This window comes from Rana temporaria, chromosome 2, assembly GCF_905171775.1.
Source record: "Rana temporaria chromosome 2, aRanTem1.1, whole genome shotgun sequence".
NCBI lineage: Eukaryota > Metazoa > Chordata > Amphibia > Anura > Ranidae > Rana > Rana temporaria.
This window is the reverse complement of record NC_053490.1, coordinates 88008772-88023502: the sequence shown is the minus strand read 5'-3', so window position 1 is coordinate 88023502 and position 14731 is coordinate 88008772. Positions and strand designations below refer to the sequence as shown.

Here is a 14731-nt window from a genome sequence, read left to right as displayed (position 1 = left end):
CTCTTATATACTGGCAGAGGTAGTGGTGAATTAGAGCAGATTTTCTACCAGGCTGGAATGGGCACTGTAGTATGCTGGGTTTTAGGTAGGCAGTCAAGCCTTTCAGTAGCCACATTGACCATTAGTACTAGTTCAAAATTGTACATAGTGGGGACTTTTCAATATACTGACCTTCCCCAACACACTACTCACTACAGACAACGGGAATTTTCCTGCTATGTTTGCTGATATGTCTTGTTATCTCCCTTTGGATGGAGGCATTTGTATATAACCTCCAGGATCATAATATTATGCCCCTGCACTAGTCCCATATTGCCCTATAAGTAAGGTGACACTCCTGGCAGGTCTCTTTGATTTCTCTATAATCCTTACACCAGGTGTTTTTTTATAGATACTTATTAAAAGTTATGTTTTAGGCGATGGTGGGTTTGATGTGTGGATTTGTGCATCCATGCTGTTTGTTTGTTGATTAGTAGTTCCCAAAAAAGGCCAGTTTAAATAATATATATTTTCATCAGGTCACCCTTTATCTTTTTGAAATGTTACTAATGTTGCACACCTGCTCACCCCCCTCACCTCCACTGTCACATTTTAAAAATAGTGTGGCTGTGCGGGGCTACGCCCATGCAGTCACATCATTCACAGAAATCTGTGAATGAATAACCTACAAGAAAGTTTTAAAGAAAACCAAAGAATTACAAAAAGGACAGCTTTTGATATGTGGAGATTTCAACATGGTACCAGACATGCATATAGACTCTACTTCCGGTACTAAAAGATTTACTTCCCCACTGTCAAAATTTCTCTCTGATAATGACCTGTACGATATTTGGAGATGTTACCATGCAACAGAGAAGGACTACACATTTCACTCTCACCGCCATAATACTTATTCCCGCATAGACCTATTTATATCCGATAAAGGGCTACTTCAAAATGTTTCTGAATCTCATATACATGATGTTACCTGGTCGGATCATGCCCAGATTAGCGTTAAGGTTAAAAACTCGAATTCTCACAAAGGCGCTTATATATGGCGCATGAACAATTTTCTCTTGCAACAAAGAGAAAATATAGATTATATTCAAAATAAACTTGAAGAGTTTTTCTTGAACAATGAGGGATCAGTATCCGACCCGGCAACACTGTGGAACGCGCACAAATCGTATATACGAGGTATTTTCATGCAACTAGGTTCAAGAGAAAAAAAGAAAAGGTCCAAAAAATTAGATGAAATAATTGATACTTTGAAATCCTTGGACTCACTAAATAAAACTACACCCTCAACTACACTTAAAAATACAATATTTAAATTGAGACATGAACTTAGATCGATGCTCATAGATTCATACGATATTAAACTCAGACGATTAAAAGCTAACTCGTATGCTACCAACAATAAGGCCGGTAAGATGTTAGCTAACAGAATTAAAGGATATAGGTCAAGAACTAAAATCCCCTTTTTATGTGACCCAATTACGCAAAACAAGATCATACATCCACAAAAAATTGCAGACGAGTTCGGGTTATATTATGAGAAGCTCTACAACCTTAACATAGATGGCAACACACATCAACCCTCCATAGATGAAATACAATCGTTTCTAGCACATCTCGATCTGCCAAAAGTTTCGAAAAGTGATCTAGAATTGCTTAATGCTCCCTTCAATGATATGGAACTATTACTAACTATCAACTCCTTGCCAAAAGCAAAAGCTCCTGGCCCTGACGGATTCACTAGTGAATATGTTAAGCTGTATAAAAAATTACTAGTCCCTCACATGAAAAGAGTGTTTAACCATTCGGCCTCAGAATCTAAATTTCCTAAAGAAATGCTGTCTGCATTAATAATTACGCTTCCCAAGCCAGGTAAAGACCCGACCTCACCTCCAAATTTTCGCCCTATATCGCTACTTAATGTAGATATAAAGATATTTGCTAAAACAATTTCGAACAGACTCGTTAATTTGATTCCTAACTTGGTCCATTTGGATCAGACGGGATTCACAAAGGGTCGCCAGGCATCGGATGCAACCAGAAGGTTGATAAACATAATCCACAACATTAATATTACAGGAACGCCTTCTCTGCTCCTATCCTTGGATGCAGAGAAGGCGTTTGATAGAATCAATTGGACTTATCTATCCTTGACTCTCCAAAAGTTCGGTTTTGAAGGCTTTATTTTAAAATCAATCCTAGCTCTTTATTCTTCTCCGAATGCAAAAGTACTGGCGTCTAATTTTCTTTCCCAATCCTTTTCGATATCAAACGGGACCAGACAGGGATGTCCTTTATCCCCCCTACTATTAAATCTCCTGATGGAACCATTAGCTGAACTGGTCAGGTCTAACCCAAATATATCTGGAATAACTATAGGAGAACAATCCCATAAGATTAGCTTATTCGCTGATGATATAATACTGATGATAACTAACCCATTCAACTCCCTAACAGAAGTTCATAATTTACTGACTTGGTTCAGCAAAATATCATACTATAAAATTAATGCGTCAAAATCTTCGATCCTAGACATAAATATAGATGCGGTGAATAGTGCTATATTGCAACACGACTTCCCGTACACTTGGGCGGAATCCGAAATCCCTTATTTAGGTATCCAATTAACAAAAAATACCAAAACTTTATTTACAAAGAATCATTTACCATTGAGGAAAAAATTACATTTGGAATTGACCAAATTGGGAAAACATGAACTTTCATGGTGGGGCAGGTTGTCTGCTTTTAAAATGATGCATTTACCCCAAGTACTATACATATTTCGCTGTATTCCAATTCCAATCCCGATTAGCTATTTCAAATCCCTACAATCCCTTCTATCTAAATTCATATGGCAAGGAAAAAAATCTAGGTGCGCTCACCATAAGCTTATAAAACATAGACTGTGGGGAGGAGTGGGTTACGTAGATTTTCTAGATTACTATCACAGCTCCATATTGACCCAACTTAAAGAATGGTTTCAGCCCTCTCCCACGAAATCTTGGGGGTTCATTGAATCCTCATATTGCTTGCAAAAACCAACAAAAAATTGGCTATTTGGGGCACTTATAGGATTGAAAATTCCCTCACACTTGCCGCCATCTATGAAAATATCAATATCTTCTTGGTTGAAATTCCTAAAATGTACTGAGGACTCCTTCCCAAAAGTCACAATAGATATTCCATTAAAAATCATACAGATAGTCTCATCTTCGGAGGTAATTGATGTGTGGCATTCTCATGGGATTACGCAAATTCAGGATCTCTTTGTCCAAAACGAGATTAAATCATTCGATGCAATTAAATCTGAATTTCACTTACCCCAATCACATCTAGCTCATTACAAAAAAATATCTACTTGCTTAAAAAATCTTAGTTTTACGAACCTCCAAATCCATAAACGTGCTTGGAATTTTTTCAGCTCCGGGGATTTGCAAATAAAAGGTATCTCTTTTTTCTATAATTTACTACAGGGTAAAAGAGAATTTACTAAATCTGCTCCTCTCGTACAATGGGAGACCGATCTTAATCTCTCATTTACAAACGAACAATGGAAGTTGGCATGTGTAATAAACCAAACAGCATCCAGATGTGCTGCATTGTGGGAATTGACAGTAAAAATAAACTTGAGATGGTACTACACACCTAATGTGCTTGCTAAATTCGGTTCTCAACATTCCGATAAGTGCTGGAGGGAGTGTGGTAGTAAAGGTGATCTCCTCCACATACTGTGGAAATGTCCCAAATTAAAGTCATATTGGGGAAACATTTTTAACATATTAAACAGTTTAGCCAATACTGCTATAGAACCTAATCCAGCTTTGGCACTATTATCCCTGGGTGTGGAATATATTCGGGCTAATAAACAAACTTCTGTCATCAATTTACTTTTAGCAGCTAGGCTTTCAATCACCAGAAGGTGGAAAGACCCGTGTCCTCCTTCGGTGATGGAAGCTATAGACTTAACAAACCTTCATATGACATATGAAAGATTGTGGGCTTTATCCCAAAACAATTTACACAAATTCAATGTTGCATGGTCACCTTGGAAAGTATGGGTCAACCAAAATATTTGAATGTTTTACAAGAGAAGGTAACCTCTATTGATTTAAAATAGTAGTTTTAGAATATGTTAATTTTACACAAGATTGAAAGGTCTAGTGATGACTGAATGAAACTCTCTAAAGTAGATATTGCATATATCTGTAGTATGTGCAAAGGTAATATATATGGTAGAAATAGCAGTAGTTCTTTATCCGTCTGTCAGGAATCTTACTTTTAGGATACGGTACAAAACATTAATATGTTTTCCGTTCTGATGTTATGGAATGGTGTCTAAACGATTTATAAACTAAATATGTCTTGAAGAATCTTACACAGTTAATATGTATGTATATGTTTATTAATATACCAATAAAAATATTGAAACAAAAAAAAAAATAACCTACAATTACCTTCTTCCACCACAGCAGATGGACTTGTAGAATCAATGAACTGTGAGCAAGTTAATCAGCACTCTCGTTGTTCATTTATACCGCCTACTGTTCAGGAATTGTCTGCCTCTACAGAGGTATGGGCAGAGAGCTGTAGGCAGTGTGTGCAAGAGCCTGGCATTCCATTTGCGATCCACTGATCACAAGTGCAATGCTCTGCAGGCTTCTGTAAAAAAATTAAATATATAAAAATGTAAAAAAAAATCTGCAAAAAATATGTGCTTTTATTATTATTATTATTATTATTTTTTTTTTTTAAAGGTGAACTTAGCCTTTAAAGTGGTTGTAAACCCACAAAAAAAAAAAAACTGCAAGACAAAAGGCATAATGAGCTAGTATGCATAGCCAGGCAGAGCAGTGTGCCGAGACCGCTGCGGGGGCTTCGATCTAATGTGAATATTTCATAACAAGCTAGTATGGCGACATGTCTCCCAGAGTTATTTCCGGGTATCGCAGGCTCCGGCACTGTGACTGTCCGGAGCCTGCGATGATGTCAATTTCGCACATTCCGGTAAAGGCACATCAGCTGAAGCAATGGTACGAGCGAGGCATTGCTTCAGTGCACATGTGTGGATGACGTCAGCACATGCTGATACAGGGGATATCTCCTAAACCGTGTAGGTTTAGGAGATATCCACGGTAGCTACAGGTAAGCCTTATTATAGGCTTGCCTGTAGTGAAGTGGTTTGTAAGGGTTTACAACCACTTTAAACTAAAAACACAGGGGTTTTAATACTACTTTGACTACCTGGCTGTGCTTTCTGGCAGAGCTGTGTAAATATCAGGAATCAATAGAAAGAAATCCAATTCCTTTGTAAAGTAAAACATTTCCCGTATATGTATTTTGTGTGTGCCTGGAGTTCAGCTTTAACTTGCTAAAGTTTATTATACAAGTCATATACCGCATTTCCTATTTATTATAGCTATTGCTGTACTATTATTATCAACACCTGTTTTTTGACAGCAAGCTGTAATTCTGGAATAGATATTATTCTGCCGATAACCCAAAAATACCCAGTTATAATGCCCCGTACACACCATCACTTTATGTGATGAAAAAAAACGACATTTTCTGTGAAGTAAAAAATGATGTTTTTGAAACTTCAATTTTCAAAGACGAAGTTGCCTACACACCATCGTTTTTCTCACAATGTTCTAGCAAAGTGAGGTTACGTTCTCACCACTTTTTCCATTGAAGCTTGCTTCATAAGTAGCTTCTGGGCATGCACGGGTGAAAAAACGTCGTTTTAAACGACGTTTTTTACAACACACGGTCAATTTCTGTGAAGTAAAAGTTGACGTTTTGAAAAACGACACATAAAACTGAAGCATGCTTCAATTTTTTTTGGTCGTTTTTTAGAAGACATAAAACGAAGTTTTCCCCCACACACGGTCAATTAAAGTGACGTTTTTAAAAACGTCATTTTTTTTCATCACATAAAGTGATGGTGTGTACGCGGCATAAGTCTTTCTACAAGTGGCCACCAAGCAGGCATACTGGTCCAGTGTGTTGCAGCTTTGTTTTTGTTTTTTTTGCAGTATAACAAGCGGCCCATAAATGACTGTTCCTGTTTTTCAGCAGATAGCTATTTCCCACTCCGACAGCAGAAAGGTTTCAGCATACAGGAAGTTTAAATGTAAATGAAGTTACAGACATCTATCAGTTTCTGAGGAGTACAGGATTTTCCATATATTACCATGTTCTCTTAGGCCCCTTTCACACAGAGCGGATCAGTAATGATCCGCCTCCGTATGCTCCGTATGCTCAGCGGGGATCGCTCTGCTGATCCCCGCTGAGCTGGCGGGTGACAGGGCATTCCCCGCACACTGTGCAGGGACCACCTGTCTTTTCTCCGCTCTCCTCTATGGGGGGATCGGATGAACACGGACCGTATGTCCGTGTTCATCCGATCCGCAGACTGAAGGAAAAATAGGGTTTTCTTCCGTCTGCAAAATCGGATCTTTGCGGAGGTGGACGAGATCGAGGTCAGCGGATGTTCATCCGCTGACACCCGCAATCTCATAGGGACCAATGTATGTCCCTTTTTCATCCGCAAACGGGCTGAAAGGGGCCTTAAAGTGTGACTCAAAATTGTAGGTTTTTGTTTTGTAAAGAACTAGCCTCTGTCTAGTTGTTATTAATGTTTGTGTCCCAGTTGGGAAGATTTCCATTCACTTTCTGCCCAGTAAAATTAGAAGATGAAATAAATATTCCAGAATCAGGACAAATCCTACTTTGAGAGTTGCCATCCTCTACTGTTTTGGGGACAACTGTCAATGCTTTCCACTAACCTATAGGAAATGAAGGAACATTTCCCCAGGTGAGACCAAGATAACAGTGCTAAGCTGACAAATATTCTAACTCAGAAGCAATCAAATTTATAATTAAAGATACCGCCTGTGAATTAAAGATGCTCCTCATCTGGACCCATAATCATAGCAAAATTTAAACACGCCATACATCTTTTTTTTACCCGGTAATACTTACCGCATCTATAATGACGGAATCTGGCGTCCTTCCAGTAAATGCATATCCCAGTTTCTTTGCTCCTTTCACTAGAGCTCCTTCATCTACAAAAACAAGGAGGAATTGTTACTCGTAGTTTGTTTTTGATCCGTTTCTGCAGGGCTTTTTGCCTTGCGTTTTTTCTACGCGTTTTCCAATTTTTATGATTTTTGCCCAATATGTTGTTGGGCAGATTAAAAAACGCAAAACGTGTCAAAACCGCATCACAAATGCGTCAAAAACGCACAACTTGCTTTTCTGCAGTGTCTACATTGAAGCCTATGGAACCAAAAATGCACCGTTCTGCATTTACAAAGTCCCTGACCCTTTCAAAAACGCAATTGGCTGAAAAAAGCATAGATATGAGCATGTCTTATAGGAAACTATGTTAAATTAACTGTAGTGCGTTTCTGCAAAAGGCACCAAAAAACAAATAGGTGTGAACCAGGCCTTACTGTCCTGATCAACAATTTCACAAAGAATGAAAGAGAGGGTAAATCCAAAATTTTGATTTGCCACCATAACAGGAACAGAGGGTCTAATGCGATGCGGAATTTCCGATGAAAAAAGTCAGATGGATTTTTTCATCAGAAATTCCGATCGTGTGTGGGCCCCATCGTACTTTTTTCCATCGGTGTTTAGAAATAGAACATGTTTTATTTTTTTTCCGATGGAGAAAAAAACGATCGGAAATTCCTATCGTCTGTGTGTAACTCCGACAGAGGAAAAACCCACGCATGCTCAGAATCAAGTCAACGCATTGTACTTTATTTTTCTTGGCTCGTCGTAGTGTTTTACGTCACTGCGTTTTGGACGGTCGGAATTTAGTCTGACAGTGTGTATGCAAGACTGATGAAAGTCAGCTTCATCAAAATTCCGACGGAAAATTCCATCGGAAATTTCGATCATGTGTACGCGGCATAAGAGGTATTTCCCTCTCAAAGGAAACATATCCTGACACTTTCTGTTTAGTCTACAGGACAGGAAGTGAAAGAAATCTCCCTGAGCCACAGAAAAATATGAGACAGTGGTTATTATAGATACAAAATCTAAAAATGAAATTTTGGCTTTAGATATACTTTGTGGGCCAGATCCTTAGTTTCTAACTATGCGGCTGATTCAGAGAATCAGTTACGCATAGATATTCCTAAGATCCGGCAGGTGTAATAGTTTTACACTGTCGGATCTTAGGATGCAGTACCTTGGCCGCCGCTGGGGGCATTTCCCTTCGTGAAGTCTCCGTAAGTTGTTAGTTTGCAAACGCAAAGATAGGGCTGCTTTTACAAAGTGTAAAAGTAGACCCTTCTTTCCCGCGACACTGTCAAATTTTGTTTTAAAAAAAAAAATTTCCCGCCGCATCTCTTTTTTTTCCTGACGCAACTTTTTTTACCCGGCGCGATTCACAAAACTCGGCGCACCGTAACTTCGCGCAAAGCACGTCGGGAAAATCGCGTCGGGAACATGCGCAGTACGTCCAGCGCGGGAGCGCGCCTAATTTAAATGGGACTCGCCCCATTAGATTGGGCCCGCCTTGCGCCGGACGGATACACCGCTGAAAATTTCTAGGTAAGTGCTTTGTGAATCGGGCACTTAGGTAGAAATTTTGCGGCGGTGTAACTTAAATCCCAATATTTAAGTTAAGCCCGCTGTACGTGGATCTGGCCCTAAGAGTATAGAGTATAGATATACTTTAAGAGTCTTAGTGAATGTGGTGAAGCTCCGCTGACTATCATTATCCAATCCCGACCACGACACTATCTGCCTGGAGTTTGCATGTTCTCCCTGTGCCTGTGTGGCTTTCCACCGGGTTCTTCCGGTTTCCTCTCACACGTTAACCTCTTGACGACCGAGAACGTCCCTGGGGCGTCCTCTGCTTTGTGCGGATATTTGAATGATGCCTGCAGCTACAGGCATCATTCAGATATCGCCGTCTTCAGCCGCGATTCTCTGCATCATAAGAACGATCAAAGCCGCCGCTTGATCGTTCTTAGAGGCAGCGGGAGGGGACATCCCCCCTCCCGCCGCCATCCGGTGCTTCTCCGGGCTCTCCCGTGCCATCGGGGGCCCGGAGAGCGAATCGGTCGGTGCTGCTGGAAAGCATTGAGATGACTGGTGACCAGATGGTCACCAATCATCTCTATGACCGTCAGAGGAACCCGGAAATAAACATAGCCGCAATCGCGGCTGTCGGCATGTGATCAGTGATTTTTTTTTCACCAATCTCATGCTTGTAAGCCTGGAGGAGAGATGTGGGATCTTATTGACCCCACATCTCTCCATAAAGAGGACCTGTCACACTGATTCCTATTACAAGGGATGTTTACATTCCTTGTAGTAGGAATAAAAGTGATCAAAAAAAAAATGTAAAAAAATTAGGTAAAATAAAAATAAAATTAAAATGTATTTATTTTTCAAAACGCCCCTGTCCCCGTTATCTCGCACGAAGAAGCGAACACGCATGCAGGTCCCGCCCACATATGTAAACGCCGTTCAAACCCCACATCTGAGGTATGGTTGCGTGCGTTAGAGCGTGTGCAACAAATCTAGTACTAGACCTCCTCTGAAACTCAAAAATAGTAACCTGTAAAAAATGTTAAAGCGTTACCTATGAAGATTTTTAAGTACCGAAGTTTGGCGCCATTCCATGAGTGTGCGCAATTTTAAGGCGTGACATGTTAGGTATCTTTTTTCTCTGCGTAACATCCTCTTTCACATTGTACAAAAAAATTGGGCTAACTTTACTGTTTAGTTATTTTCGAATTCATGAAATGTGAAAAATGATTGCGCAAATACCGTGCGAGAAAAAAAAGTTGCAATGACTGCCATTTTATTCCCTAGGGTGTCTGCTAAAAAAAATATATAATGTTTTGGGGTTCTGATTAATTTTCTAGCAAAAAAATTTAGATTTTTACATGAAGGAGAGAAGTGCCAAAATTGGCCCGGTGGTAAAGTGGTTAAAGACATGCTGGTAGGTTAATCGGATCCTGTATAAATTGGCCCTAGTATATGTATGAATGTGAGTTTGAGACCTTAGATTGTAAGTTCCTTGGTAGTAGGGACTGATATGAATGTACAATGTATATGTACAATGTATATGTAAAGCGCTGCGTAAATTGACGGCGCCATATGAGTACCTGAAATAATAATAATAATAATAATAATAATAATAATGCAACCAAAAATGCTATTATTGTTTCTCCTTGCATGTGATTGGATATTTTTTTGCAAATAAAATTGCACCACCATTAATAAACATTGCAGAAAATTTCCTTGCACAGTAAACAGCCTACTGGCCTTTAGTGAATCAACCAGCTGTGTTGAAGTTTGGCACCTCCTGTTTAAATGTTTTTGAATCAGATAGGCTCTCTAGTTGTCCAATCTATTTTTATCTTTTGTACCTTCACACGATGACATAGAGCTGGTAAGTGCCATATATGGTTATGTGCTTCTAGAGAGTCTTCTATTTTGTGTATTGTTTCTTCTATTGTGCTCAGCCAATCCATTTTTAATGCCCATTCCTTCATAGTAGGAGCTTCCGGAACTTCGCCATAGTCTTGGGATCAGACTTTTAGCGGCGTTCAGAAGATGGGGGACCAAGGTATTCCTATATTGGGCTATCTTTGTATCTGTATTGTGGAACAAACATTTCTGCGGCTCTTTCGGATCCATTCCCCTGTTATTTGGTAGATATTGTCTATTATTCTCCCCCAATATATCTGAATCTTCTCACACTCCCACCATAGGTGTGCAAAAGTCCCAGGGGCGCCGCAGCCCCTCCAGCAGGTTGGGGGGCCTCTATATTAAATTTATGTGCTCTCTGTGGAGTAATATACCATCTTGCTATTAATTTGTAGCCCATTTCTACTGCCCTAATATCACTAGAGGCGCAACAGGCTATTTGCAAAATCTTATTCCTATGTTTATCTCCCTGTAGGGGCCTATTTCCTCCTCCCATTTACCCAAGTACGGAGGGTACTTGGGTCCTGCTTCCTCTACCAGTATTTTATAGATTTTATACACAGTCTGTCCCAAGCTCCGTGGGGAGGAGATACGTTACTCCATTGAAATGTATTTATGCATATCTCCATCTGTCTAGTGGTTTACTACCCCATTTCTGTGTTAATTCTGTAAATGTGCATATCCTATTTTCTGACATCACATCGTGTAGCAGTATTTCATCTTTTTTTGCCCATCTAGTAAAATATATGTGTTCCTCTTTTCTAGGCTTAAAATAATTTGTATCTAATAAAGAAATTAAAGGCGAATTATATTGCCAGTGATATACTTTACCCAGTCCATCCCATACCCTCTTATATTGCAATAGTAAATGACAGCTGGAACCTGACTGGTTGCTCTGGGGAACTACACCAGTATACATTCTTAGTGCTTTGCATACAAGGACATTAGGTTGCCCATTTAGCATATATTTGGTCTTACTCTTAGAGAAATCACTAACCTGGGGATGAGGCCTGGTAGATGATTGTGTCTCCATCTTTTTCAGGAACAACCGTGTGACATACAGCAAGCAGAGTTAAAAATTCCTTGATCACCAGGGCTGTGGGCTGATATTGACAAGATGTAGAGAATTAAAATCGACTAGATAAGCGATACAAACAAAATACAAACAAACAAACAAAAAGCGTCTCCAGCCGCTGTCATTCTCCTCATTGGACAGATTGATAGCAGCAAGAGCCATTGTCTCCCGCTGCTGTCAATTTAAAAGCTGTGACACAGGAGCAGGGGAGGGACCCAGTCTCACTGTCCGTGTCAATGGACACAGCAGCGGGACTCGGGAGGGAGCCCGCACGGCTTTCTGTGGGGGCATCTGATGAAGAGGAGTGCCGGTGGGGCACCCCAGAAGAAGAGGATCAGGACTGCTCTGTGCAAAACAATTGCAGGGATCAGGCAATTATAGGCTTGTTTTTTATTTAACATAAATAAATAAATCGAATGTTTACAACCACTTTAAATGTTGCTAATTGAAGTGGCCTCATATAGAGCAAATACAAACAAATGGATGAAATTAATAAAAATAATATTAGCCATGATAGTAATAAAACATACCATTTTAGATGGGGTTGTATGACTCTAATAAAGCATAAGGGTACCTTAAACCTAATTATTATTGATTTGTTTACAAACAAGCAAATGCATAAGAGTAAGATTGTCTATCAGGTTTCAGATTTTCTTTTTTTGTGGTCCTAACTTTCTAGTCAAAACAACTATATCTTTACAGATTAGTATTGCATAGTGCTTTCTATGTGGTGCTAATATTCCTGGCGTAGTAAATAATAAATGCCTAAGCATTGGTCACATGTTCTCAAAAAGAGGGTTAACCAATCTGAACTCTAATACTCCTCTTAGGCACTAATCATGTGACAAATGCCTAGGGCTTTCATAATGAGCAGCACCAGAGGGATGCTGGAGCAGCATTTTCTCAAAGAAAAATTATTTAAGTCTTGTGAGGTCTGATGAACCCCAAAATGTGTGGAGAGAATGGGGTCATATTATAGACACAGTGCAACCCTTAATTTCCCAGAAATGGTCAGATTTAATTTAATGTCTGCTCTAGACAGCAGGGGAATGTAACACATTTGAGATAAAACAACCTAGCTAAGGAAGAATGCAGAGATGTCACAAACCAGAACCAGAATGTGTTTTAAAAATACTTATAATAAAGGTATGTTGTAAATTGCCCTATTGTAAACTGTCTGGTGAGCAGTAAACAACTGTAATGCTTTGGTTTTTTTTCCTATATCGATCTACAATTGTATTGTACAGTTACATTCCATTAATTTTCCATAATTCTTACTGTAATTGAGTTACGGGCAAAAAAAAATATTATACTAATGTATGAGAAGATACTAATTAAATAGATGCCAAACATGTCAGTTTTAGTCCAGAAGGCTAATAAGGCACACTGAACCTCCAATGAGAAATATGTATAAGATTTATATCATATTTGGTGTCTGATAAATTGTATTTTCATTCTGCTAAACAAATCATATGCTTTTTGTCAAACTATGAAACCTGGCCAGATTGAAATTTAGATGTATTCATATTCATAGATTATTGGTGGCATTAGGAATTTGCCTCTTTGAAGGAGATACCCTATTGTAAACTCTGCTACATTCCTGTGTGGACACGGCAGCGAGTGTTATAGACAAGTCGGTATTTCAACTGCCTCAACTGCCAATACTGTAACAAGTGCATGTTACCATTAAAACATGTAGTGATGGCTATTGTGTAAAGGGTTAATTGCTCAATTAACCTGCCCCAGTGATGATCACTCTCAGTCTGTTGGTGCTTAGATTGGTGAACTGTGAGCTGAAAAAATCTCTGCGCAGGGTGAAGCTGAAACTGTACTCACCCTGTTTGTTAACATATTTTATATTATTCTTTGATAAAACTGCTCTACATAAGCCAGTGCCTCAAAACTGTATGTTTTATTAACAGTGGACCTTGAAGAGTAATAGGATAGTTGCACATGCTTTGATAGTCCTGGAGCTGTCAGAACAGCCACCACTAGTATCACATTCCTGACAAATAGAATTCACAGATACCAGACACTTTGCAGCGCCAGAGAAGGCAGCTTTACCTCCAGTATGTACTCATTTAATATAAAATTACATGTCTTGTGAGTGGCGTCACACGAGGAATGCCTTAAATACCATTTAGTATAAGTGTTACTCAGATAACAGCAGCCATTTAATTAGATCTATCGTAAATCACCCTCCGGTCTCTGTTCTGTCAGGAGTCATTACACAACCACACGTAACATTTAATTTCTATTCCTCTGAGATATCTATATCTAAATAGGTTGTTTAAAGCAGCCATTCATTGCAAAAACATGGGGTGAAAGGTACATAAAAAGGGACAGATACACTAATTTTCTACAGTTAGGAGTCAAAATCTTTGTTTCAGTGTTGTGGAAATAATGACAACTGAAGTCAGACTTGTTCCTATGTGCAGGAACAATATATTAATTTAAAGCTGGTGTTACACAATAGCCCTAGTGTCTCCTAATAATAATATACAGCTCATGTAACACAGCATTCCTGTTCAGGCCGTGTATAAGGAACATGGAGCTGAAATAACAAATAATGTGAATGTCCTTTAACCACTTAAGGACCGGACCAATATGCTGCTAAATGACCCAAGGGGTTTTTACAATTCGGCACTGCGTCGCTTTAACAGACAATTGCGCGGTCGTGCGACGTGGCTCCCAAACAAAATTGGCGTCCTTTTTTCCCCACAAATAGAGCTTTATTTTGGTGGTATTTGATCACCTCTGCGGTTTTTATTTTTTGCGCTATAAACAAAAATAGAGCGACAATTTTGAAAAGAATGCAATATTTTTAACTTTTTGCTATAATAAATATTCCCCAAAAACATATATAACATTTATTTTTCTCAGTTTAGGCCGATACGTATTCTTCTACCTATTTTTGGTTAAAAAAATCGCAATAAGCGTTTATCGATTGGTTTGCGCAAAATTTTTAGCGTTTACAAAATAGGGGATAGTTTTATTATTATTTTTTTTTTTTACTACTAATGGCGGTGATCAGCGATTTTTTTCGTGACTGCAACATTATGGCGGACACTTCGGACAATTTTGACACATTTTTGGGACCATTGTCATTTTCACAGCAAAAAATTCATTTAAATTGCATTGTTTATTGTGAAAATTACAGTTGCAGTTTGGGAGTTAACCACAGGGGGCGCTGTAGGAGTT

At 39.0% G+C, this 14731-nt stretch overlaps 1 protein-coding gene across 2 annotated transcripts in view; it reads right to left on the bottom strand.

The window, feature by feature from the left end:
* Nucleotides 1–14731, bottom strand: part of ATP8A2 (ATPase phospholipid transporting 8A2) — an 899065-nt gene that overhangs the window by 605971 nt on the left and 278363 nt on the right. For both annotated transcript variants that reach the window (XM_040340493.1, XM_040340494.1), the window contains 2 exons: nt 11453–11558; nt 6979–7061 (listed from right to left, as the gene is read on the bottom strand). In XM_040340493.1, the coding sequence (XP_040196427.1) occupies nt 6979–7061; nt 11453–11558 (189 nt within the window). The remainder of the gene's footprint in view (nt 1–6978; nt 7062–11452; nt 11559–14731) is intronic.